Raw genomic sequence first — 26,185 nt, 5'->3', positions numbered from 1 at the left:
CTGCTGTGTTTGGGGGCCCTCCTGATCATTCTTCTCAGCGGGGCCCTTGACTTCTGCCCCAAAGGTGGCGCCACTACCAGAAGGAGGCCCAGCTGCTGCTGCCCTTTATCCTCACCAGAGCTTGGACAAGTTTTTGAACTACAACTCCCATCAGCCCAATCCAGTGGCCATGCGGGAGTTGTAGTTCACAAGAGTCACTTTTCCAAGCTCTGATTCTCACTGCCTGCTCCCCTGCTCTCTCTGAGCATGCGAGCGGGAGGAGGAGGAGCCAGCAGCCAGTCTCTGCTTGCCTTGGGGTGGATTGGGCCCAGAGGAAGAGGGCACAAGCGAATGGACAGTGGTGAGGAGGAGAGGGGACCACTAGGGGCACGTTGGTCAAGCAAGAGCTGTAGCTCAGTCATAGCGCATAAGTGGAGAGGAGAGCCTGGCCGGGAGTCCAGAGTCTGTGAGTTCAAATCCCCGCTCGTGTCTCCTGGGTGTCAAGGGCCAGCTACAGATCACCCCCACAGTGAGTGGCTCAGGGGTTACGTGACCTGCCACCTGTGCAGCCGTGGGCCAGCTGCAGAGTCCCAAGGAGCCCAGTTGCCCCCCAAGCTGGCAGTTGCAGACAAGGAAGGGCTGGCTTGTACAGCTGTGGCAAGTTGAGCAGGCCCTAGCCAGCTGGGGAGGACTAGCCTCAGAGGGAGGCAATGGTCAACCCCCTCTGAATACCGCTTACCATGAACACCCTATTCATAGGGTCGCCATAAGTCGGGATCGACTTGAAGGCATTCCATTTCATATATATATATATATATATATATATATATATAGGGGTGGGTGCCAGGTAGGCACCCTTTAAAGCTCCTGTTGAAGCTGCCTCCACCATCTATGAGCAGGTGTAGGAACCTATCGCTATTCTTTCCATGTTATTCCTGCCTCTGTTGAAGAAGTAATGTCCAGGAACACATCTGCTTTGTTGACTGAGGTATTACTGTATTGTGTATTTCTTTTTATCATTGTAAGCCACTTTGAGACCTAGATCATGAAAAGCAGGATACATTTTTTTAAATTCAATTTTTAAATTTTCATTCAATGTCCCAGTATGCTTCATGTGCTGTGTGAGGGAGCATTTATGTGGGAGAACATGTTTGCCCTTGTTGCACCTTCTTTGCAGCCAACCCTTAACCCTTTCATGGCACTGGGCTGGGAAGCATGGAAGGAAGCCAGAGCTTTTCTCCAAAAGCTGCTGTCTGCCACAGAGCCGATGCTGAGAGATAACGCAGAATTACGCAAAAGGTAAAAAAACTGAGGAGGGAATAAATGGCCAGGGCTCTGTAGATATGCATGCTGTGACTCTGTGGAAGCACAGAAAAGTTGCAGAATGTGGTAATGGCTGCAAGATTCCCAACTTTCCTTTTCGTTTTTAAAAAATGATGTTTCTAGCCCTCATGGGTTATTTATAAAATATTTCTGTGCTATCTTTGTGCCATGCAGAGACATTCAAGGCTATGATACAAAGATAAGCTTGTGGGCAAATGCTGGTTTGGAATGTCAAAAGCCGAAGAGGTAGCAAGATCCACTAGGATTTCTGATCCTCTGGGATCAGCTGCACTACATAGTTTCCAGTTGGGAACTCTGTTCTGCAGCCAGTCCCTGTCCACAGCGGGACTTGCTGTCAACCAAACTCTCTCCAAAGCAATGTTTGCTGTCAGTGCAGATGAACTGCGTTCCTCAGTGACATTTATAAAGTATACTATTATAATTCTGCAAAATAAAAATAACATTAAAGGCTATTCAAGGTTAGTATAACAACCAACATAAGAAAAACAATAACTTCTTACTCATACATAAGGAAAAAAATATTATTTTTATTGTATTGGAAGACTTTGTCAAAACATGTTTGAGCTACTTAATAGCAATGTGTTTATGTACCTGCATATGAGACATTCATTTAATTAGTTTGTATTCATCTAAATCCTACTCAGAGTAAACCCACTGAAATTAATGAACCTAAGTTAGTCATGTTTATTTCAATGGCCTACTCTGAGTGGGACTAACGTTGAATACCATCCACTGTAATTTAAAATTTGTATTTTCTTTATGCACATTAACCGTAATTCAATTTTTTTTCAGTTCTTTGGTTTTTGCTAACAGAAATTGACCTTTGCTTTTTATACTTCTGTTCATTGTACCACTCTTCTTTCTCTCCCTCCAATGACTACCGATAGCAGAATAAACTTTGCAAAATAAGCAGACATGCAAATGACCGTAATTTGCATGTTTCATATATGGTACAGAATTTGACTTTTCTTTTCTAGAAAGTTTGTCTCTGAATTTGTGAACATCAGCCTTGGAGCACAGCAGGATTAGGAATACTTTGCAAATGGAAACCATGATTCCAACAAGGTGTTCTGCCTGTCTAAACCTCAATCATTGGAACCACACAATTCAGACCATGTAGATCTTGTACCAACTACATTATTGCCAATTTATCTCCTCTGGGCTCAGCTGAAAGCCATGACAATATTTGTTAGCCATCAGTATCTTTCAGCCATCAAATGCCTAGGTAAACAGTAGGGATGGGCAAGAAATTTGATTCAGTTCATTTCAAGCCGAATCTATCAAATTTGCACTTTCCAAAATAATGCAAGAACCAAAACACAGCCATCCTTCAAAATTCACACTTCTTTGAATTTTGCGATGCAGTTCACCAATCAATGTTTACAAAAATGTGTACGTTAGGGGAAAGTGTGCATAAAAATGAATATCAGTGAAAATAACATATAAAAATGCATTATGTGACTAGAAATTGCTTGCAAAAATGTGTACATTAGTCAAAACTGCATACAAAAATGTGTTTTTTTAAGGAGAAATTCACATTAAAATGCAGATTTTTCATGAGGATGTTTTTTAAAAAAATAACAGATTGCTGCAGAAATGTGGAGAACTGAATTTAAGACTGGGGAAATGAGAAAATGACAGAACTGAAATTGACAGATTTTTCCATCCCTTATTAAACAGGAATGCTTTTAAATGCTTCCTGAATGTTAACAATGAGGAACCACCATTGAGAAGGCCCTATCGTGGGTAAGCACCAATGGGGCAGCAACCAGCAGCGGCACCACAAACTGGGCCTCCCCTGCCCATCATAGGGTCTGAGATGGTTGAAATTGGGGGATGTGCTCTTTTAGGTGTGTTGCAGCAAATATCAGAAATGTGGCAAATGTTTAAATTGATCAATAATTCCTAATACAGTATATGAGTATGTTCAGACAGAAATATCAGAAAATTCACCTTGAGTAAACAGAGCCGTGTGTCCTTAGTGCTTGAGAATGAAGCATCATTTTTCTCTTTGCTCCGTAGAGCTTTTGTCCCTCAGTCTTCTGCACTAATGCATCTTCCCGCTGAAATTGGTAAGTTCCCCAGACTTGCAGCATACCCTCTGCAATTGTCTTAATTCGTTTCCTTCAAAAGTAGAGTTCTCTTCTCCAAGTTCTGAGGAAAGTCAGAGTGTGGCTGTGAGTTTATGCTTGGGCCACATTCACACCATATATTTATTCCACTATAATTCCACTTTAAACAGTCATGGCTTCCCCCGGAGAATCCTGGGAAGGGTAGTTTGTGAAGGGTGCTGAGAATTGTTAGGAGACTCCTAATCCCCTCCCAGAGCTACACATGTCAGAGTGGTTTAACAGTCAATCCCTCTTCCCAGAGAACTCAGAACTGTACTTCTCTGAGTGGAATAGGAATCTCTGAACAACTCTCAGCACCCTTCACGAACTACACTTCCCAGGATTCTTTGGGAGAAGCCATGAATGTTTAAAGCGAAATGAAATGGAAATGGACTGACTTCAAGTCAATCCCAACTTATGGCAACCCTATGAATAGGGTTTTCATGGTGAGCGGTCTCCAGAAGTGGTTTACCATTGCCTTCCTCTGTGGCTGAGACGCAATGACTGGCCCGAGGTCATCCAGTGAGCTTCACAGCTGTGTGGGGATTCGAACCTTGGTCTCCCAGGCCGTAGTCCAACACTCTAACCACTATGCTATAGTAGTGGAATAAATGTATGGTGTGCATGGGGCCCAAGTCTATACATGCAGCAGAATGAGAGGGTAGAATTCTGGGGACTTTGTCACTTCAGCCTATAGGTAAACGATGTCAGTTGCTAGAGTGGTTGGCTTCTCTATCTGAAATTGAAGCAGGGGAGCACTCTCCTCTCCTTCTCCTCAGGCAGCAAAATGCTTTGGGCCAGCTGTGTTTGCAATGGAGGCTGGCCCACTAGGGCAAGTGGGGCACTGCCCCACCAACTTCAGTCTGCCCTCAGCCAGCCCCCACCTGCCTGCCTTCTTCCTTACAACCCATTCAAGAGATGGGACTGCCTGTCAGCATCCTCCTCTTTAGTTTCATTGTGGCCATTATAGAGCTCAGCAGGTAGGGAGGATGGGAGCAAAAGTAGCGTTCATTGGCTGTGCCTGTTGGCTTTCCCTGTCGTTGGCTCCGGTTCCACCTATTGTTGGGCTCCCTGCCTCCCGCCCCACCAGTCTCCAGGGACACTGACCATCGCTGCCTGTTTGAATGCTCTCTCACAAAGCAAATAATAATAATAAGGCCTGCTGGGCAGAATATTGGGGAGAAAGGTATAACCAGTGGTAGCTGGTAATCACTGGACCTGGTGAGGTGGAGGCAGAGCCAGTTTGTTCTGGTTTTCTCCCCGTCCTCCTCCCGTGCAAGATACTCTGGACACTAAAGCAATGCAATAGAACCAATACTGGTAGGGCTGTGCCTCACCTTGCCCTGGTGACCAGCCTCACCCGGCCTGCTTCTTGTTGTGCTACGTTTTGTACTTCCAGAAGTGCTTGTTTGATTTTATTGCTCAAGGGAGCATTCAGAAGTGTGATCTTCCACCAGGGCTCTGAAGCATTACAGTCCAAAATTCTTGTCCTGCCACTTCCTTCTGGGTAATGTTCAGAATGGCTCAGAGGGGTGGAGTGCCCTTTAGCGGCACGCCGGTCTCCGGGGGGATGTGTGTGAGAGAGTTTGCATACACAATTGCATAGAAAATTGTGTGCATTGAGAGAAATGCATACTAAAATGCTGAAACATGTTCAGGACGACTTCTTTTTTTAAAAAAGAAAAGTGAACATTTGTAAAAATGTGGCAATCTGAATTTAGGGTTGGAAAAAATGAGCAACCAAAGTTAACAAATTCATCCATCCCTAGCCCAGGACGTTGTGCTGCTTGAAGTAGATTAGCAAATGCCTCCCCACCCCAAGTCAAAGCGCAGAGTACCCAAAGCCAGGCAAATTATTTTGGCATTGGAAGCAGAAAGTCCCACAAGTGTCTCTGTCCCTCCCTTGCAGTAGGAATGCAATAACTAACCATTTGCTGCACTTTCATGACATTCAAAACCAGCTAGTTGAGGTGGCTGCCTCGCTGTACCTAATGGTAGAGCTGGCCCTGTCAGCTATGTTCTCCCTCTATTTTGTACGCAACTGACATGTTCGTTAGCATGGATGGAAGGATGTGTGCACACAAAAAAAGAGCTAGACCTCCCCACCCAAAGGAGGTATGGAATGTTAGATGTTAGTTAATAGAAAATTTAGTTCAACCATTTCCTATCATTGCCACCAGAGGGGACTATATAAGAGGAATCGCACACTGGATGGTACTTGTGATCGTTGTTTTTTTTACATATCAGTAAGGACTAGATTTGTAGGAAGCAGGGTTTTTCTTTCTATGGTTTGGGAACAAATAGATGGAAGTCAAACCATAGACTCCAAGTCACAGAAAGTGATAGTTCCATTTCATGCTGCACTAGTTACAGCTGGTGGGACCTGCACATTTCCAGATAAATTTTTCTGCCGCTTCCCAGATCTGTGTCAGAGTTTCACCATGTATGCAAGCTTTTACATGCTGTTTCAAACACATTTTATAATGTTTAAATATAATTTTAGTTATGAGATTTTTCAGCAATTATAAATTTGACAGCACAAGAGAAAAGAAACACAGTATAACCATTGCGTCCCTGTGAGGAAAAGTTGTGACATTTGGGGCTTTTTAGTTTAGAGAAAAGGCGAGTAAGAGACAACATGATAGAAGTGCATCAAATTATGCATGGCATGGAGAAAGCAGGCGGAGAAAAGTTTTTCTCCTTCTCACATAACGCTAGAACTTTGGAACATCCAGTGAAGCTGAATATTGGAAGATTCAGGACAGACAAAAAAAAGTACTGCTTCACACAGCACATAGTTAAACTCTGGAATTTGCACCCACAAGAGGCACTGATGACCACCAACTTAGATGGCTTTAAAAGACAATTGGACAAATTCATGTAGGATAAAGCTATCGGTTGGTACTAGACGTGATGGCTATGCTCTGTCTGCATGGTCGAAGCAGCATGCTTCTGAATACCAGTTGCTGGGAATCACAAATGGGGAGAGTGTTCTTTGCACTCAGGTCCTACTTGTGGGCTTCCCTTTGGGGCATCTGGTTGGCCACTGTGTGAACAGGATGCTGGACTAGATGGGCCACTGGCTTGATCCAGCAGGGCTTTTGTGTTAAACATGCTCCATCTTGTTAGTCCAATAAGTCCTTCCAGAGTGTCTCATGCACAGCTGGTGGCATCACAGGTCTGTCTTCGTTCATCCTGAAGGCAATAAAACCGTGTCATTGCTCTCCAACATCACTGTTAAGTCTTGTGCTCCCTTCAGTTGACTTGTAAGTTTCTCTAACAGTCTGACAAATTCTCGTCCTTACAGGAGATTACACGGATTTCTATTCCTCCCGGCAACACGCTACAAATGTTGGGGTGATGTTCAGAGGAAAGGAGAATGCTTTGATGCCCAACTGGTCAGTAATTGTTTCGCCAACATAGCACTTGGTGCCACATTTGGGTAAGAGGTGGGGAACAGAATCACTAGAAGGTATTATTTGAATGCCATGAGTCAGCAAATATTTGTGAAGTGCTTTGAACCCTGAAAATGCTCTGCCTTGTTGTTGGTGGAAATAGGAAAACTGCACATACAGACATATGCGCAAAATGCTTGGGCATCAAATTCCTTTGATCAGGAGTAAGGAACCTGTGGCCCTCCAGATGTTGTTGGACGCCAACTCCCATCAGTCCTAGCCAGCATGGCCAATGGTCAGGAATGATGGGAGTTTTAGCCCAACAACATCTGGAGACCTACTGGTTCTCCAAAAACCCTGTGAGGTAGGTTAGGCTGAGAGACAGTGACTGGCCCAAGGTCATCCAGTGAGCTTCACAACCCTGGTCTCCCAGGTCCCAGTCTGACACTCTTAACCACTACACCACACTGGGTAGAACTAAGTGGACTGGTAGGCCCACCATCCTTCAGTAACTCAACAGCTTAAGTCCCAACCTCAGACCCTTAAGTGTGTGTTTGTGGTGACACTTTACAAAGTATAAAAGGACAGTCCCTGCCTCAGTTGTTTGATCTTCACGCACAGATAAGACCAGGCACATCTGAGCCTTCCAAATTGTTGCAAGGTTTGCATGCTAAGTTTCTGCTAGGCTGCTAATGTTATTCCAAGTGAAGATACTAGTAAATATTTGCTAGAATGCCCCAGGCTCTCTTCTGAGATTCCAAACTGATGCTTAAGTAAAGCTACACAATAGGACATTGACTGAATTCTCCGTTGAGTTAATGATCACGAACTCCCACGAATATTTCTCTTTCCCCAAGGTTGCACTTGCCGGTTGGATACCACGGACGTGCCTCTTCTGTCGTCGTATCTGGGACGCCAGTCCGTAGGCCAGTGGGGCAAATACGACCTGATGAGAGTAAGCCTGTTGGCCTCCCACTCGAATATGGTGTCACTTTTACAAACAGTAATTAATCAGTGCAAACAGAGCAAGTGGCATCCTTGAGCTTGCAGGCGTCATTGCTTTTCCCTATTAACAAAAAGAGTGTGCTTATTTTTTGTGTTTCTTCTGTTTCAATCACAGCAAAACCTCCAGTGTTTGGAGCATGCAAACTTTTGGATATTGAATTAGAAATGGTAGGATTTTATTTTCTTACATTTCTCCCTCCATTTCCTCCCCTGTCCTGTTGTTTTAATGCCCCTGAGCAAAAATAATTCATTGTATTGAGGAATAGTCCATCTGCTGGTTATGGTTTGTAGGCATTGGCCATTGCAATATGGCTCCCACAAAAACAAGCAAGGCCATCTAGTAGCAAGTTAAACGTGTAACATTTCAGGAATGCAAATTCTCAAAATATAAATGGGAAACACTCCCCAAATCATTTCGATTTTTTTTTAAAAAAAATCTCATTGGAAGTCAACACTTTTTGGGTAAAAAAAAAAAATAGCCTGCAGCTTTCTCACTGCTAGTGCATATAAAGCCACCCTAGAAAGCAACAGACTTGTGTACAAGGAGAAACATGGAATGAATTGGATACTTGTCATTTCAAAATGATTCTGTTTGCCTTTTATCCAGTGAATTTCTGTCTCATCCAATAACCAGGGCTGGTGCCAGGCATGACTGGGCCCTTGGGCACCAGCCTGCCCTGGGCCCTCAGCACCATAGCTCAACACACACATTCCATACAGGTGATGCAGGTCTGACCCTGCAGCAGATCGTGGAGAGGGAGCTCCCAAACAACCCCCCAATACAGACAGGGGAGGCTTCAATAAGTCTGCACGTACACCCCAGCTACATCTCATGTGGTATGAATGACACATGCGCATAGCGTGCATGCCTGCCATCAACCAAGATGGCGGTGAGGACATCTCTCCCTTAGGGAAGCCCCCGCTGTCATCTTGAGTGATGGCAGGCATGCGAGCACAGCACACACGGCATTCACACTGACGGGAGAGGTAGGTGGGGCATGTGGGCGGACTCACTGAAGCCTGCACTGTCTGTATGGGGGAATGCCTGGAAGCTCCCTCTCCATGATCTGTGGCAGGGTCGGGTTGCAGGACCCAACGCTGCCATGGATTGTGGAATGCGAGCAACACCCTAACACCCTAAGGAGGGGCACTTCAGGGGCCCCTCTGGGCTGTAAGGGCCCTCCGCAAGGGCCCAACCTGGCTGCCCTCTGACGCTGGTCCTGCCAATAACAATAACAATAATAAATAAATAATAATCTAAGTGTGCCCATACAGGGCCCCCCAAACATCAACGAGGGCAAAAGCTTAGTCCTATAAACCTGTAAAGTTCACAGAGGGGCACCACTAGCCTACCCCCTGATCCAGCTATATGTATGTATATGTATGTATATGTATATATGCACAAAGTTTGGTCAGCTTTCATGCAATAAACTGAAAAATAATAATGCTGTCATAAGAACATAAGAAGACCCTGCTGGATCAGGCCAGTGGCCCATCTAGTCCAGCATCCTGTTCTCACAGTGGCCAACCAGGTGCCTGGGGCAAGCCCGCAAGCAGGACCCGAGTGCAAGAACACTCTCCCCTCCTGAGGCTTCCGGCAACTGGTTTTCAGAAGCATGCTGCTTCTGACTAGGGTGGCACAGCACAGCCATCACAGCTAGTAGCCATTGATAGCCCTGTCCTCCATGAATTTGTCTAATCTTCTTTTAAAGCCATCCAGCGTACAATCAAATTAAAAAAAACAATGGAGAACTGACATTGATCTTTCCACCCCTCATCTCAGGTGTCAGGTAGTGTGGTGGCAAATTCAGAAGTGCTGGGTCCCTTCATGTTAGTCATAGCCATGCCCTCTCCACCCTTTTTTAGCTGCTGGGTTGAGAATGAGATCCTTGTTAATGCCTTCTCCCTCAACAACAGACGTCCCTACGAGCCAATAAGCATGAAACAGGAGAGTGTTAGCTACTGAGAAGAGTCTTCTCAGTGGCTGACTCACCTCCTTTCATTCTGATTGGCTCCAATCAGCAGGAAAGGACAAGGAAACATGTTAGAAGACTCTTGATGATTGGCTTGTAGGATGGTGGAGACATAGGGACCCTGCTCCCCAAAAGGTAAGGGGTCTAAGACCCTCTGATATCCTGGACAACTATACCCCTGCAGATGTCAAAGACCAGGGTAAAGAGGTTTGCCTTCAGCATATGACAGAAACTGCATAAGAATTTTATTTCTTCTGCCCCTCCCTTCCCCTCATAAGAGCCCCAGGAAGTTTAACAATAAAAATGCAAGCATTTAAATAGAGCTAAGGCCACAGCTGAAAAATAAGATGAAATAGACACCGTAGGTCACATGAACACCATACATTTAAAGCACTATTTTTGACAGTGATGGCTTCCCCCAAAGAATCCTGGGAACTGTAGTTTTTAGTCCTCACAGAGCTAAGAAGTATTGGCTGTCACATTTGCTCTGTTTGCATGGAAAGTGCCATGTGAAATTCCAAGAAGGAAATGAGAGAAGTCGCCCCTCTGTAGCACCTGTGAATTACCATATCAGTTTTTTTCCAGTTTCCCATTTGCAGAGTTCATACCCTGACAAGATCTCCTACATTTTCCCAGGCATTCTTTGTTGGCCCTGGAAACAAACTTGGAGAGCCGGTTCCCATCAGAGAAGCTCACAAATTCATCTTTGGGATGGTCCTCATGAATGACTGGAGCGGTAATGAGCCTTGCTGTGGTTCTCCATGGGAGAGAGCCTCTTCCTACCTTTTTTCATCAGACGATGTAGTAAAATAAGGCAGCATTGAAATATTTCCTCAGGAGAACAAAAGACAAGAAGCGGCGCTGGTCATCCAGTTAAGGATCGGTGTGAAGTCTGCTGAATTCAGATTTAGCACCGGATTTTTCAATGTTTTGCATATTCTCCATCGTTACGGAGCAATTGTGTTTTCTCTGCACTTCAGCAGATTTCCTCTGACACTGGATTTCCCCCCCTCAACAATTCCCTCAAATATATTCTTCTTTTATTGTTTTTATGCACAGCACATCAGTATCTCTCTCTGTCTCTCTCTGTCTCTCTCTGTCTCTCTCTGTCTCTCTCTGTCTGTCTCTGTCTCTCTCTGTCTCTGTCTCTCTCTCTCTCTCTCTCTCTCTCTCACTGTGCCACCTCCTCCACTTCAATAAACCAAGCTCCAAGTGGGGAGGAAGCAAGCCAAGCCTATAATAGCAGAGGAGGATGCAAACCCACTTTATTTTCAAAGTATTGATAATTCCTTTCAAAACATTGATAGTGTCTTTCAAAATATCAATAATTCCTTTTAAAATATCGGTATTTATATTTTTGGGAGGAAAAAGTCAGACCGGTAAAAGCAATGGACAGCAGACAAAGAATGGACTTGAATTGATACTGCCTGTTAGGTCGATGGAATGCTTTCAAAGTGGTACCAGCCAGCTGATCCCATCCCTATAAGTGGCCACATTCATATGTTGCACTAAACCAGGGGTGGGGAATCTGTGGGCCTCCAAATGTTGCTAGACTACAACTCCCATCAACCCTGACCATAGGCCATGCTGTCTGGGGGTGATAGGAGTTGGGGTCCAACAACATCTGGAGGGCCTCATATTCCCTACTCCTGCACATCCCCAATGTAATGCCATCCAGTTTATACTGAGTTACAACACTCATCACCCCAACCATAGGCCATGCTGGTTGGGGCTGGTAGGAATTGGAGTTCAAAAATCTGGAAGGCATCAGGTTTAGGTTAGGTTAGGTTAGGACAGGAATAAGCCACAGCAAGCCTCAGGTTTGTGCATTCCCCCATCCCCTCTTCTCCTGCACAGCTGAGGAGTTTGGAAGCTGTTGCTTATAGTTAACTATGGTCGTGTCATCTGGAGTTGCAAGCTGTGGCTAACATTAACTATGGTTAGTTTCACAGAAGTCACTTCAATGTGCAGTTTCTGAAGGTGGCTTGTTGAAGCCAACCATAGCTAATGTTAACCACAATCTCAGGTTTGGCCGACACAGCAAACCATGGTTAACTAAGGGCATAAGTGAAAGCTCCCAAACTCCTCCTCTCAGCCATGTGGGAAGAGAGAGGAAAAACATATGAGCCCTAGGCTCACTATAGCTTGTTCCTGCTCATGCACATTGTACCAAAGCAATGATTAAGCACAGGGGTAGCCAACCACTCTTCAGATGTTATTGTACTACAGTTTCCATAGTCCCTCACTCATTGGCCATATCGGCTGGGGCTGACTGAGTGGAAGAATCATAGAGTTGGAGGACGTCTTGTAGGCCATCTAGTCCAGAAGTTCCTAAACTGTGGTCCATGGTTCATCAGTGGTCCACGAGCTTCTTTCAGGCAGCCGTGGCATGTCCACATTAAATATTCATATTGATTTGTTAATTGTATTTTATTACTTCTTTTATTGCTTTACAATTTGAATGCTATGTAATGCAAATTGTAATACTATAAAATGCAATATGCAAAATAAATGATAAAATGGATTTAAAATTATACCGTGTCTAGCGCAGGGCATTATAATTGCAAAAAAAGTGTAGCAAAAAAAAATTAGGTGGTTCACCAAGACCATCAGCAATTTTCAAGAGGTCCATGGGGGGGGGAAGTTTGGGAACCACTGACCTAGTCAATACAAGAAATATGAAGATAGAGCATCCCCAACAGATGGCTTTACAGCCTTTGCTTGAAAACCCCCAGCAAGGAGAGCCCACCACCCATCTAGGTATTTGGTTCCATAGTCAAACTGGCTGGGGCTGATGGGAGCTGTAGTTTTAAAAAAGTAACTTTTCCAAGCTCTTCCCATTTGATCTATTCCTGTCTTCTGGGATAGCAGAGAGCAAGTCTTTGGCCTCCTCTGTGTGACAGTCCTTCAGGTATATCAAGAGTGTGATCATGCTCCCCCAGAGTAAGGCTGTAATCCGATACACACTTACCTGGGAGAAAGTCCCACCAAACCCAATGGACCTTACTTCTGAGTAGACATATATTGGACTGCAGCTTTAAAGCAATATTCCTGATTGCTTTATTTTATGTACACCGCCCAGAGAGCCCTTGGGCTTAGGGCGGTATATAAATAAAATAAAATAAATAAATAAAAATAAAATAAAAATAAATAAATAATGGGTGGTATTCAATGCTAGTCTTATTCAGAGTAGACCCATTGAAGTTAATAGGCATGACTAACTTGAGTTCATTAATTTTAATAGGTATACTCTGAGTAGGACTTAGCTGAATACAACCCAACATAATCATTTCGTTGGTAGAGGTGCATATGGGAAGGAAAAGAATTGTAGTGTCTTGAATTTTTTTTCATTATGTTCTGTTTGTTTTATTTTATTGCTTTCCTCTCTTTCTAGCCCGTGACATTCAGAAATGGGAATATGTTCCCTTGGGCCCATTTCTGGGCAAGAGCTTTGGCACCACCATCTCCCCGTGGGTGGTTACTATGGAAGCTCTGATGCCTTTTGTCTTGCCAAATCCCATCCAGGTGAGCAAAAAGTGAGCAGAGGCATCTTACCTATGTGACTTACAGGAAACAAGATTAGATGTGTGGTACGTACATAAATAGTAGGGCTGTGCATGGCCTCCCCCTTCCAATTTGTGGCCCAGTCCAGTCCTTTGGAGTGGTTCTGATCTGACCTGGGATCAGACCCAACCCACATCCAAGCCCCAAACTGAATTGGGGGCCTAGCACAGTCTTTAATTAGGGTTTAAACATGTGGTCAGGAAGGGAGGATGTGGACTCTTCCCCACCTCCCTTTGCTGCCTGACCACCCCCTTTTGACAGCCCAGATCACTCCAGGCAGACCCGATTTGACCCGGGACAATCTAGGGTTGCCTTACCCCATTCCAGTCAAATTGGTCTCACTCAGTTTGGAATCTGGGATTCAGCTGGAGCTTTAATAAATAGATTTTTAAAACCTCCATGAGATTAGTACAGTACTACACTCTGCCCTACACCCCACCTAAACAAAGTGAAAAGCGCTGGAGGTCTTGAACAAAGGACTGTGGCAGCAAGAGCCTGACACCATCGTCTCTGCAACACCACAGTAGTCTTCTATAGGGGCTGCTGCTGTGTTCATTGTTGTGCTTAAGTTTCATCAGTGTGCATGGTCAAAAGTGAATATCGTAGCCACTGCTTGGCATGGACCAGGTGACCAAATGGGCCAATAGGGTTGCAACTGGTCCTGTAAAGCAGGGGTGAGTATAAGGTTAATCAGGATCTATTGGTAGATGTCTGTGTGAGTTGAAGTATGTTGGCAAGGATTTCTGATTCTAATAACAATAGGAACAACAAACTGGCACCCCTCTGTACTGTTGAAATGAATAAAGTTTGTGGGGTGGGGAGTGTAACAAGGATATTACTATTGTTGTTGTTGTGAGTGCATGATTGTGAGCTCAGTTCAGTTCCGGTATTCAAAACAAATTCCTGGGCTCAGAGTCCTTTATTTCAAAGTGTTACATATTTTGCACCAGGCTCCAAGTATAGCACAGTGGCGAGGAGAGCCTGGCTGGGAGTCCAGAGTCTGTGAGTTCAAATCCCCGCTCATGTCTCCTGGGTGTCAAGGGCCAGCTAAAGATCACCCCCACAGTGAGTGGCTCAGGGGTTACGTGCCCTGCCACCTGTGCAGCCGTGGGCCAACTGCAGAGTCCCAAGGAGCCCAGTTGCCCCCCAGCTGGCAGTTGCAGACAAGGAAGGGGCTGGCTTGTGCAGCTGTGGCAATCTGAGCAGGCTCTAGCCAGCTGGGGAGGACTAGCCTCAGAGGGAGGCAATGATAAACCCCCTCTGAATACCGCTTACCATGAACACCCTATTCATAGGGTCGCCATAAGTCAGGATCGACTTGAAGGCAGTCCATTAACATTTCCAGATGATGGATCTCGTGGTTCTAAGAAAATGGCTTCACGTTGACCTTTGAAAATTGTTTGGATTTCTACACTGGAATTCATTAATCTTTGGAAATTGTTTGAATGTATATATTGGAATTCAGGTTTTGGGGAAAAAATTCTAAAGAAGCATAAGGACCATAAATATTTAGCCACTGAAGAAGACAAAAATATATCTGGTTGTTACGTTTTGAGGAACCCTTATTTTTAATTGGCAGTGGCCTATAAGTGGGATAAAGAAGTGCTTTCCTTATGTTTATTTATCCTGTTCATCTTATTCTATGGAAAATTAAAAATCTATGTTTATATAATTTGTAATTAACTTAACTCTTTTTTTAAAGGTATATTTGGTTAAGGGTAATGAAACTTTTTTTTCCCCTTGTGTGCTTCTTATGTTCCTGGAAGGATCCCAGACCGCTGCCCTACCTCTGTGATGATCAGCCTTACACTTTTGACATAAACCTCTTTGTTGGTATTAAAGGTACAGTTTAATTCCATTCATGCTTGCCACCTGCCGTGCTTCAACTAAGGAACACACTGGGAGACCATAAATGAATGATGTATTAAAAGAGTCAGAATGTTAACAGTACTATATTAAACTACTAGCAACCTCGTGCCCACCATTGCTCAGGAATTCTAAGAAACCAAAAATTTGGTGCAATTTTGAAATACGTGGTTAAAATCAGTGTAGTTTTGAGAATTTCGGTCCACCACCTTGAGTGGAAATAGCATCCAATTGCATCCAAATGTAGACAAAAACCTGCCCCTTCATCTCAGGACCCAGCATGCAAAATGAAAATCGGTGCAGTTTTGAAAGATTCAGTAAACACATCTGTTAGAGTTGCATGTTGCACTATGGTAGAATTGAATGCTTATTCTCATTCTTCCATCACAGGGAAAATATTATGAGCCAAGTAAACAAGTGAAATGACCCCCCCCATAGTACAGAGATTGAAATACTAAAGTTGCACCCCAACTGTATTGTCTAGAAAGCCATTGTCCAAAACTAGTGATTACCCTGCCTTGTGATTATCAGAACAAATTATGCACAGTACATATGCTTAAGTTGTATTTACTCAGGTTGCAGAATTAGAGTTACTTGGGCACAGGTATTTATATTGAAAATGTTAAGTCCACACAATCCTGCTTACTGCAGAATTATTGACTTGGTTTCAGGAGATGGGATGAGCAAGCCAGCTAATATTTGCCGCTCAAACTTTAAGGTAAGGAATGTTTTTCTTCAGTGTCCATTTGTGTTTATCATGTTTCCAGCTGAGAGGGTATTTGAGTTTAGTGTACCTACAAACCTCACATATTGAGACACACTGCCACTTATTGAGCGGCTGTTTTATGTATGAAGGGAAAGAGGAGGCTACTGAGAGTTTCAGTTAGTGGAAGTCAGATTGTGTTGACTATGTGCATGCAGGGTTGTGACCCCATTCACACCAGACATTTATTCCACTTTAAACAGCTATGGCTTTCCCAAAGAATCTTAGGAAGTGCGGTTTGTGAAGGGTGCAGAGAGTTGTTAGGAGTTGCCTAATCCCTTCATAGAACCACAATTTCCAGAGTTATCTGGGAAAAGAGACTGCATGTTAAACCACTCTGGCAACTGTAGGTCTGTGAGGGGAATAGGGGTCTCCTAACAACTCTCAGCATCCTTCACAAACTACCCTTTCCAGGATTCTTTGGGGGAAGCCATGACTGTTTAAAGTGGAATAATAGTGGAATGTGGTATGGCGTGAATGTGGCCATATCTCTCTGTTTATACATGGACATCTACAGCAGTTAATCTACACCAGTCACACTCCTCTTCCTTTGCAACATAGCTTCTTGTCCTCTAGAGAGCAAACTCACAATATCAGTCGTATTAATTTTGTGAATATCTGCTAATACTTCTATGGCACTAAAAACACAACTGCGTAGGACACTGTTGGGGGTGGGAGCAAATTGTCCCTTGCATTGGGCTCAGCAGTGTCAGGAAGGAGAGCAGGTTTTCACCCTACCCCAAGGGTGTCCCTGAATGCACCCATTTGGTTTTGTTCGTTGCTATAGAAGTGCTTGCCACACTTTCATGGGATAAAATCAAGGATCTGCAGTCAATAGCACCGTTGTGGCAGGCAAGATACCTGACCTCCTACTAGGGATGGGTGAGATATTAAATTCAGTTCACATTTCAAGCCTAATCTATCCATATTTGCACTTTCTGAAACAAACCGAAACACACCCATCCTTTGAAATTTGCACTCATTCAAATGTTGCAATGCAGTTTGCCAGCCAACCAATGTTTTGAAAATGCTTATGTTAGGGAAAAGTGTGGATAAAAATGAATATATGAGTAAAAATAACATATAGAAATACATTATATGATGAGAAATGGCTTGCAAAATTGTGCACATTAGTCAAAATTGCCTACAAAAATGTGTGAGGAGAAATTTGCACTAAAATGCTGAAGAATTTTCATGAGGATTTTTTTTAGAAGTAGCAAATTGCTGCAGAAATGTGGAGAACTGAATTTCAGGTTGAAAAAATGAGAAACTGAGAGAACCCAAATTGACAATTTTTTCCATCCTTACCTTCTGTCCTTAACTCTGCAAGCTCGGTGATTACTTCATGTGCTTAGATGCTTAAGTAATGTTACTGGTTTGAAGGCAAGTGTATAATTGGTGAGATTGGCATAGACACACATACACGCACAGCATGTGGGCCACAGGCCTGCATCTATGGTATAGATTCACCTTCACCAGCTTGATACCTTTCATGCCATCCAGGCTGACAAAAGCTGGATAGATCAAGCTCTGCAAAAATGAACTCCTTAGGGAGGGAGGCACATTGGATCATTTAGCATCTTCCCCAACATAAACTGCTTATATCGATGGAATAAATTGTGTGTATGTGTGTGGGAAACAAACAAATTATGAGCAAGTCACTGCTGTAGAATGTTCTGGTCAGGTAAGGATGTTGTAGCTGGAATGCTCCTATTTGAATATAAACCTTTCAATTTCAATTCAATGTCAATTTCAGTTCCCCATCATTAAGTTCAGTTTTCCACATTTCCACATCAGTTTTGCGATAAAATTTTTTTTTAAAGAATCCTCATGAAAATTCATCAGCATTTAAGGACAAATTTCTCCTAATATGCAGAATTTTGAATGCAATTTTGCCTAATACACACACGTTTGCAAGCACTTATAATGCATTTTTGTGTATTATGTTCATGAATATATGCATTTTTATGCACACTTTACTCCAGTGTATGATTTGTTGCGCATGTTCCTTGGCTGGAGAACTGCACTGCAAAATTCAGGCAAGAGTGCATTTTGAAGGATGGTTGTGTTTCAGTTCGCTTATTGTTTTGGAAAGTGGGAATTAGGTAGGTTTGCCTTTAAATAAGACCTGAGTCAAATTTCTTCTCTATCCCTAGGAGGAGCTCACTGACAGAACATACACTTTATATGCAGAAGGTCCCAGGTTCAGTCCAATTTAAAAGGACCAGACAGGAGGTGGTGGGGAAGACCTCTGGCTGAGACCTCAAACAGAGCTGCTGACAGTAACAGACAATCCTGGCTAGATAGAAAAACAGCTGGACTTCGTATAAGGCATCTTCCCATGTAACTCCAGTCCTCTAGACCTCTCTCTTCCTTCTCCTTTATCTCACAGTACATGTATTGGACCATGAAGCAGCAACTGGCTCACCACACGATCAACGGCTGCAACCTCAGACCTGGAGACCTGTTAGCTTCCGGAACCATCAGTGGACCTGTAAGCATTTAATTGGCCATACCCTAATTGTGGTGGATCACATTTGCAAGACAGGTGATGGGAAGCCCCACCAAATCCAGATTTTAAGACCAGATGTGGAGTGTCCAGTACCTGTGGATCCATTGGATCCCAGACCATCCAGATATGTCTGGTCTGAAATGGATCCAGATAAGGCCCTTTGGGGCCTCCATGCCCAGGCACACCAGTGATATAATTGGCACACCAGGGCTTGGAGGGGCAGCCTTCAGCACTGGAAATTGGGCCGTCCTTGTTTCTCCATCAAACGTAAATTACTGGAAGTAGAAAAGCAGCTGGGAGGACTTGATTCCTGGTGATGGCCATAGCAGGTGCCAAAGCCTTAGACTGCTGCACATGCATAACACATCAGAGAAGCTGGGGCCCATGGGAAATAAAGTTCTCATATTTCCCAGTGTCCCCAGATGAAACATTTGTGTAGTTCAGGAGTGCAGCCCTTGCTGTAGCCTTCATCATCAAGAACAGAGACCTCCTTGCTGCCCACCCCTCCACCCTGAACCTCTAATAACGTAATGCAAAATGAAGGGTGGGAGATGGAATGAGTGGTATCTCTTTTTTGCTGCACAAAGAGAGAAAATCCTGAAATAGGTTTGTCTCCTGTTTTGTACTTGTTTATGCATCTTTGTGGAGGAGTTTGCTCCATTTTGTTTTAACAAACTGTTCTGAGATTTTAAAGGCATTGGCTAAAAAAACACAAACACTCCGTAAGCAATTGTACCTCCCAGAGAATAAAGGATTACTTTATAGCCAAGTGACTAAGCGTAGCAAGTCAATGGGCTGGATCAATGGCTGTTGTTGGCAGAGTTCCACTCTTGAGGATCCAAGCGTATCCTTGATTTCTTTTAGCCAAAGATTGGAGACCCTGAGGCCTAGGGGGCCAAATGTGGCCCTCCTGGTCCCTTCAACTGGCCCTTGGGATTCTTCCCAAACCACACCCTCTCCCCAGTCACACCCCTCACTGGCCCTGCTTTGTGCCTTCCTTGAGTGTTTTGCGTGGCTGGAATGTCCTCCGACGCTGACAAGGCCTCTTCCTTGCCTAGATGGAGAGAAATGTGTGTAGAAACTAGCCTTCTGTACAAAGGTAAAACTTGCATTCACTACTCTACCCACTTTGTCTGTGGCCCTGCCCACCATTGACAAGTGGCCCCCAGAAGGTTCCCCAAAAGGAAATGCGGCCCTTGGTCTGAAATTGGTCCCCCATCCCTGCTTTAACCAATGGGTGCAGCAGCAGGACATCTATATAGAAATCCGATGCTAAGTCCTTTTCTGATTTCTGCTTGAAGGATCCCGAGAGCTTTGCTTCCATGTTGGAACTGTCCTGGAAAGGGACAAAAGCAATCGACCTTGGGAATGGCCAGTCCCGAAAATTTCTACAGGATGGGGATGAAGTCATTATAACAGGTAAGTGTGTATGTGGGGAGGAATGAGGAAGAAGGAGAGTAAATGTCAGGATCAGCATCAGCACCCAGCATCCTTCATCACCTGTGAGGAAAGCTAGTGTACTCTACCAGACATGGAGTACTAGGAATGTGCTAGAATTCAACCCAATTTGGATTTGGTACGAAATTTTCTACTTTTTTTTTTTGTGGAGCTATTTTAGAGATCTTTTTTAGTGTCATTTTTGTGGAAGTGGATTACTGACCCTGGGTTGGCTTGGGGTTGTTTTTGGTACCTTTGTCATTTAATCAGTCATGGCTTACAGCCTTCCTTATGGTTTATAGCCTTGCTGTAAATTTGGAAAATCTTTGCTCTGTGTTCAGTAACCTCGGGAGACATGTAAAAGGCTGAAATGGGAATGCCATCGTATTTGTTAAGTGAGGAAATAACCGCCATTCCCTCTAGCCTTCTATATATATAGTATGGTTTGATTAACAGCCTTGATGGGTGGTGGCTACTAGCAAGTGAATATGTCCAATTTGTTTGGGATGAAGGAAACAGTTTGGCAGTTTTGAATGGAACTAGAAAAAGAAAAGAAAAAGGCTGACAAAAGCCTGTTCACTCCTAACAGCACAAGCAGAAGAGCAAAGCTTCTCTCCGGGAACCCTTGTGTCCCTGCTAAGCCATAGTTTCGCTTACTGTTATGTGCAAACTGAGCCACGATATTGATTCACATTAAGAGAAAGGGAAGTGGTTGTTGGGGAGGGGAGCAATCCAGCCTTTTAACTCTAACCTCACTGTATTTATGCACAAAGGAGTTGGCAGTTCAAGGCCAGCCTTAACTCTGTCAGAAGGCAGATCAATCTGACACATTAATTAAGAGTCTGGCCTGGCCAGCAGTTTAATTTGTCACTTAGATATATGCTGCTGCTGCAGAGATTGGGAAACAAAAGCATCCTGCAGCATGATAAGTTCCATACACTTGTCTCTCCTCAGTCTTGCTCACTAGTGCTATATTAACATCTGGTATTTTTCTTAACCTCAGGTTTCTCTGTGTTTCATTCATTTATTTCCCCTGCTCCATAATAAAATATATTCCACTTTTTTTAGTGTGTGTGCAATGTTCTTCCTTAAACACACACACACATTCAAATCCTATATACTAATAGAGAATTTATTCCACACTTATACCAACTCTGGATCCTTCTATAGCCTTAAAGGTGAATCTGTCCAATTTGCTGTTTCTGAAACAATATGAGAATCAAAACACAGCCATCCTTCAAAATTCACACTTATACAAATTTTGCAATGCAGTTCTCCAGCCAAACAATGTGTACAAAATGCATATATATGGGGGGAAGTCTGTATAAAATGAATATATTGGTGAAAATAACATACAAGAATGTGTTTCATGATGAGAAATTGCTTGGGAAAATGTGTACATTAGTCAAAACTGCAGATAAAAATGTGTTTGTTAGGAGAAATTTGCAAAAAAATGCTGAAGAATTTTCATGAGGATTTTTTTTTAAATTGCTATCAAAATGTAGAGACCTGAATTTTACTTAGGGATTGGATCCGTTGGCCAGTGCCACTTCAAAAGTATTGATTCGAGTTCATTCTTTGTACCTCTGTCTGCTGTTTCCTCCCACTTGGAGCTTGGATTATTTGGGGGGGCATGGCAAAGAGAGAGAGAGACCTGTACTGCTGTGCTGTGAGTAAAATCAATAAAAGAACAATATATTTGAGGGAATATTCAAGGGGGGGGGGAAATCCGGTGCCACTGAAATTCAAAGCAAGCAGGATCACTCCGCAAAGATGGAGAATATGTGGACCATTGAAAAATCCAGTGCTAAATCCAGATTCTGCAGAATTCTCTCTCATCCCTATTTCAGATTGGAAAAATTAGAAACTGAGAGAATCAAAATTGACAGATTCTTCCATCTCTAGTAGGTAAAATGCACCATCTGCACACCTGAGGCAGGTATCAGCAGGGTAGGGTGAGAGGAAATGTCCCAAAATAGGTCAATGAGGATTTAGCGTAGCTAGAAGCAATTGAATGCTGGCTTGCTAACTTGGAGGGAGGGGCAAAAAAACAGGGGTGGAGAAATGGAATATCCTGGAAAATGGCTGGCTGGCTGGCACTCTGAACAGGAGCACTCCGCACTTCACCATTTTGTTGCAGGTGCCACTTCCAGTGTTCTAAAGCAGTCATTTCCAAGCTAGCATGTTATTATTCATTCATTATAGGCTTCTGTGTGAGTCTCACTCTTCCATCTCCAAGAGGGGTAGGAACCTTTTCCAGCCCAAGGACCACGTTCCCTTCTGGGCAACCTTCCCAATGCTCCATGCGAATGGTGGGTGGGGCCAGAGACAGAAGTGGGCAGAGGAACATATGTAAAATTTTCCTTTGTACAGTAGGCTTATTTCTTTTCTTTTTTTTTTACAATAATTTTTATTCAAATTTTCATAAAACATAGAAAACAAAATCATAAAACATTCAAAGACAAAAAACAAAACAAAACAAAAATGATTAAACAAAAAAATAAAATAAAATAAAATGTTGACTTCCCATTTGTCACATATCAAATCAGTTATAGGTCTACAATATATAACAATCCTGTCTCTTAAATCATATTATAAAATCACTTTCCTCCAGTAGTTATCTTAATTAATCATCAAATCTCATAAACATTACTTTATTCTTTCCACAAAAAGTCAAAGAGAGGTTTCAATTCTTTAAGAAATATATCTATCAATTTTTCTCCAAATAAACATGTCAATTAATCCATCTCGTTAATAATTATAATAATCTTATTGTCATAACCATAGTCCAAATAAACATTTCGATTAATCCATCTCATCAGAATCTGTTAGGTCCAATAATTTCAATAGCCATTATTCCATTATCCCTATTAGTTCCATCTTCCATCTTCAATAGTCCTGTTAAGTCCAGTAATTTCAGTGTCCAATCTTCCATTATCAGTATTCCATAATAATCTTGCTGTTGTAGCCATAGTCATATAATAAGAGTCTGATGGGAATTTCCTCTATCCCAAATATTTTCTTGCCATCCATTCTGAATAAGTTGCTGAAATACTGTTGTAAAGTCATATCTGTGTTCTTCTTTTTTACAAAATGCACTGGCTCATCTCTTAAGAGTTTTTCCATTGTCACATGGCTGCAGTTAATTCCATAGATTTTCTCTATATCAAGCTCCATCACATCATTCCAGTCCAGAAGATTATCCAAGCCATTGATAACTTTATCTCTAATATCTTCATTAATTTCTTCAGAGATAACGTTAAATTCCAAACAGTAGATTTTATTTCTAAAATCCATAAACTCCAGATCTTTTTCCAATTCCACATTTGTTCCAATCTCCAGGGCTTGTATCTTCCCTTTATTTTTTCTTTTCTCATCTCTGATCTCATTCTCCTCTCTCACAGGGTCCCCTATTTCTTTAAGCTCCTGCGTCATTTTGCTCAGTTCAATTTTCAGCTCCTTACTACCCTGTCGCAGGGTTTGTTTCGTTATCTCAATCTCATCCATTATTTTCTGAAACATAATTACTTCCAGATTCTCAGCCACTTTCTTGATTGCCATTTTTAAAACCACGAAAACAAAGCAAAACAAAAATAAAGAAGAACCACTTCTTATTTCAGCAACAATTGGGTTAATATTCCAGGCTTGATGACATCACAGTATAAACAGAGCAACCTGCCTTATCTCTCTTGTGCAAGAATGCAAAACAAATTTAGTTCCCAGCATCAAAACAGTTAGTGGCGTCGTGAAGAAGCAGATTCGTCAAAATAAAATAGACCAAAAAGAGAATAGTCCCAGACAATATAATATTCCTCGGAATAGAAATCAGGAATAGAAATCCCTCTTCTGTTTATTATCTTTAGAATGCACTTCCAGGACAGCTTTTTGCGACAGAAACAGAGATAAGCTGTTAATTTCGTGAATAACAGAGAAGAGCTATATCTCACCCAGAAGTTGTCCAAAGAGTAGGCTTATTTCTTCATACACCCTACTCTGTCTCAATCAAGGCAAGCAAGAGGCATTATCAGAATTCAAGGGCACATTCCAGCCAGGAAAAAACACTCAGTTCCTTGGGAAATTCATTCCTCAACATTGGGGTCACAACCATAAAGTCCCTGCTCCTGCCTCCAGTCGATTTCTGACTTCTTTTAATCATGGGGCTTACTGATCTTAACAAGCAAGGGGTTTTTCATGTGATGTTCCCTATTATACATACTGCAGTCTTATCCAATCATTTTAGTTCATTTTTCTCAATTCCATTTTAACATCTACCATATCCGCTATCTGCTTTCTCATCCCACAGGCTACTGCCAGGGAGATGGTTACCGCGTTGGCTTTGGCAAATGTTCTGGAAAAGTGCTCCCAGCCAGACTGATCTGATGCTGTTCTTCAGAGGACATCCCAGGGAGGAACAGAGGATGGAGGACTCTTAATGTTCTCTCTTCCAGTTTGTGATATGTCTGATCTTGCCTTGTAATCAGCCAAGTCCTACTCAGAGTATACCCATTGAAATGAATGAACCGACGTTAATCATGTCTATTAACTTCAGTGGGTCTACTCTGAGAAACACCAGCATTGAATACCATCCCTTGTTGTTCATGGGCAAATAATATTGGAAAAGAACATTATTAGGTGGTATCTCTCCATATTAAATGTTTAAAATGGTGTGTGTTTTAAATATATAAATATATGAGCTATTGATTCTTGGTCTTTTTCTTAATACTTTTTAAACAATACACAATGTAGTTATCTTCAGTGCTGCATTACATTCATATCAATCTGAACCTATTAGAGAGGCTACAGCACGTTGCATTTTCTGTATCCTAAATTGCCACAGAGTGGTGGCCTTTTTTTATCTGCAGGCTGACTGGAAGAGATGGTACCTTTGAGCATGTGCTAAGTGCCTCTCTAAATAATGACTCTAACCCACCTGTTTGCTCCCCACCTTTTATATCCATGACGTATATCAGACAAGGATAACACTTCTGATGACTCAAGCTGGTGCCTCAATAAATCCGTTTGTCTTTAAGATGCCACAAGAAGACTCCTTGTTTGAATTCTGTTCATCTGAGTTTAGGGAGCAGCTCAAATCTCAGAGCCTTTTATTGGACAAATTGAGTTATATTCCTTAACTTGGGTGCCAGTTTGTCTAGTACAGGGGATGCCAACATGGCACCCCTGAGTGCCAGTGTGTTTACTGGTACCTCCTATGATGCTCACAAGAAATGGTTGGCTTTGCTCAGTTCCTGCTTGCACTGCCTTGGCTTTTCCTATGTTGAACAACCCCCTTAAAACGTGCCCACATTTCGTCAGATGCCAGGATCGGAAGCCTACCCTCTCTTCCATTCTGAATAGAGGAGAGGTAGAAAGAGCTTCTCTCTGTGAGCCGTGGCTGATGTAGATGCCTTTCCACCACCATCACCACCCCATTAATAGCAAGGCTAGTAGATTGGCTGCTTCTGCCCCTATTGCCTATATCCCAATTGATATTTAAAGGGCTGTCCATTCCAGCTCTAAAGGCATTCTCAAGCTTAAAGGCAGAGCTTGGAAAAGTTACTTTTTTGAACTATAACTCCCATCAGCCCCAGCCAGCATGGCCACTGGACTGGGCTGGGCTGATGGGAGTTGTAGTTCAAAAAAGTAACTTTTCCAAGCTCTGCTTAAAGGCTACTCTTTTTCAGGAAAAGCAACTGGGGCTAGAACTGGGAACCTTCCAGCAGTGGAAGCTGATGGCCATTTGCGACCGGTAGGACAGGAATCTGGGAGACTGACAGCAAGGCCACATTCACACCACACATCTATGCCACTATTATCCCACTTTTAAACAGTCATGGCTTCCCCCAAGGAATCCTGGGAAGTGTAGTTTGCGACAGTTGCGGAGAGTTGTTAGGAAACGCCTCCGCACAGAGCTACATTCCCTGAATGGTTTAACAGTCAGTCCCTCTTCCCAGAGAACTCTGGGAATTGTAGCTCTGTGAGAGAAATAGGGATAAACATGCCCACATTTCATTGGATGGTAGAATTTGCACTTTCTGAAACAACATGCAAGCTGAAACACACCTATCCGTCAAAATTTGCACTTATCTGAAAGTTGCAATGCAGTTCTTTAATGAAACGGTGTTTACTAACATGCATATATTTGAGGAAAGTGAGCATAAGAATGAATGTATTAATGAAAATAACATACAAAATGCATTATATTGTGGGAAATAACTTGTAAAAATGTGTGCATTTGC

The 26,185-nt window shown here is 42.9% G+C and overlaps 1 protein-coding gene across 1 annotated transcript in view; it reads left to right on the top strand.

Moving 5' to 3' along the window:
- FAH (fumarylacetoacetate hydrolase) overlaps positions 1–24,650 on the top strand; it is a 30,395-nt gene extending 5,745 nt beyond the window's left edge. Inside the window, exons 3-14 of the mRNA XM_061595273.1 lie at positions 1,157–1,278; positions 3,346–3,395; positions 6,742–6,832; positions 7,687–7,784; positions 7,950–8,002; positions 10,444–10,543; positions 13,202–13,332; positions 15,138–15,213; positions 15,909–15,955; positions 18,393–18,494; positions 19,814–19,931; positions 24,253–24,650. Of these exons, the coding sequence (XP_061451257.1) occupies positions 1,157–1,278; positions 3,346–3,395; positions 6,742–6,832; positions 7,687–7,784; positions 7,950–8,002; positions 10,444–10,543; positions 13,202–13,332; positions 15,138–15,213; positions 15,909–15,955; positions 18,393–18,494; positions 19,814–19,931; positions 24,253–24,329 (1,065 nt within the window). The 3' untranslated portion in view covers positions 24,330–24,650. The remainder of the gene's footprint in view (positions 1–1,156; positions 1,279–3,345; positions 3,396–6,741; positions 6,833–7,686; positions 7,785–7,949; positions 8,003–10,443; positions 10,544–13,201; positions 13,333–15,137; positions 15,214–15,908; positions 15,956–18,392; positions 18,495–19,813; positions 19,932–24,252) is intronic.
- The last annotated feature ends 1,535 nt before the right edge of the window (positions 24,651–26,185 follow it).

The sequence above is a fragment of the Rhineura floridana genome, chromosome 14 (assembly GCF_030035675.1).
Source record: "Rhineura floridana isolate rRhiFlo1 chromosome 14, rRhiFlo1.hap2, whole genome shotgun sequence".
Taxonomy (NCBI): Eukaryota; Metazoa; Chordata; class Lepidosauria; order Squamata; family Rhineuridae; genus Rhineura; species Rhineura floridana.
Note: the sequence above shows the minus strand (reverse complement) of the source record. Positions and strands in the feature narration are given on the sequence as shown.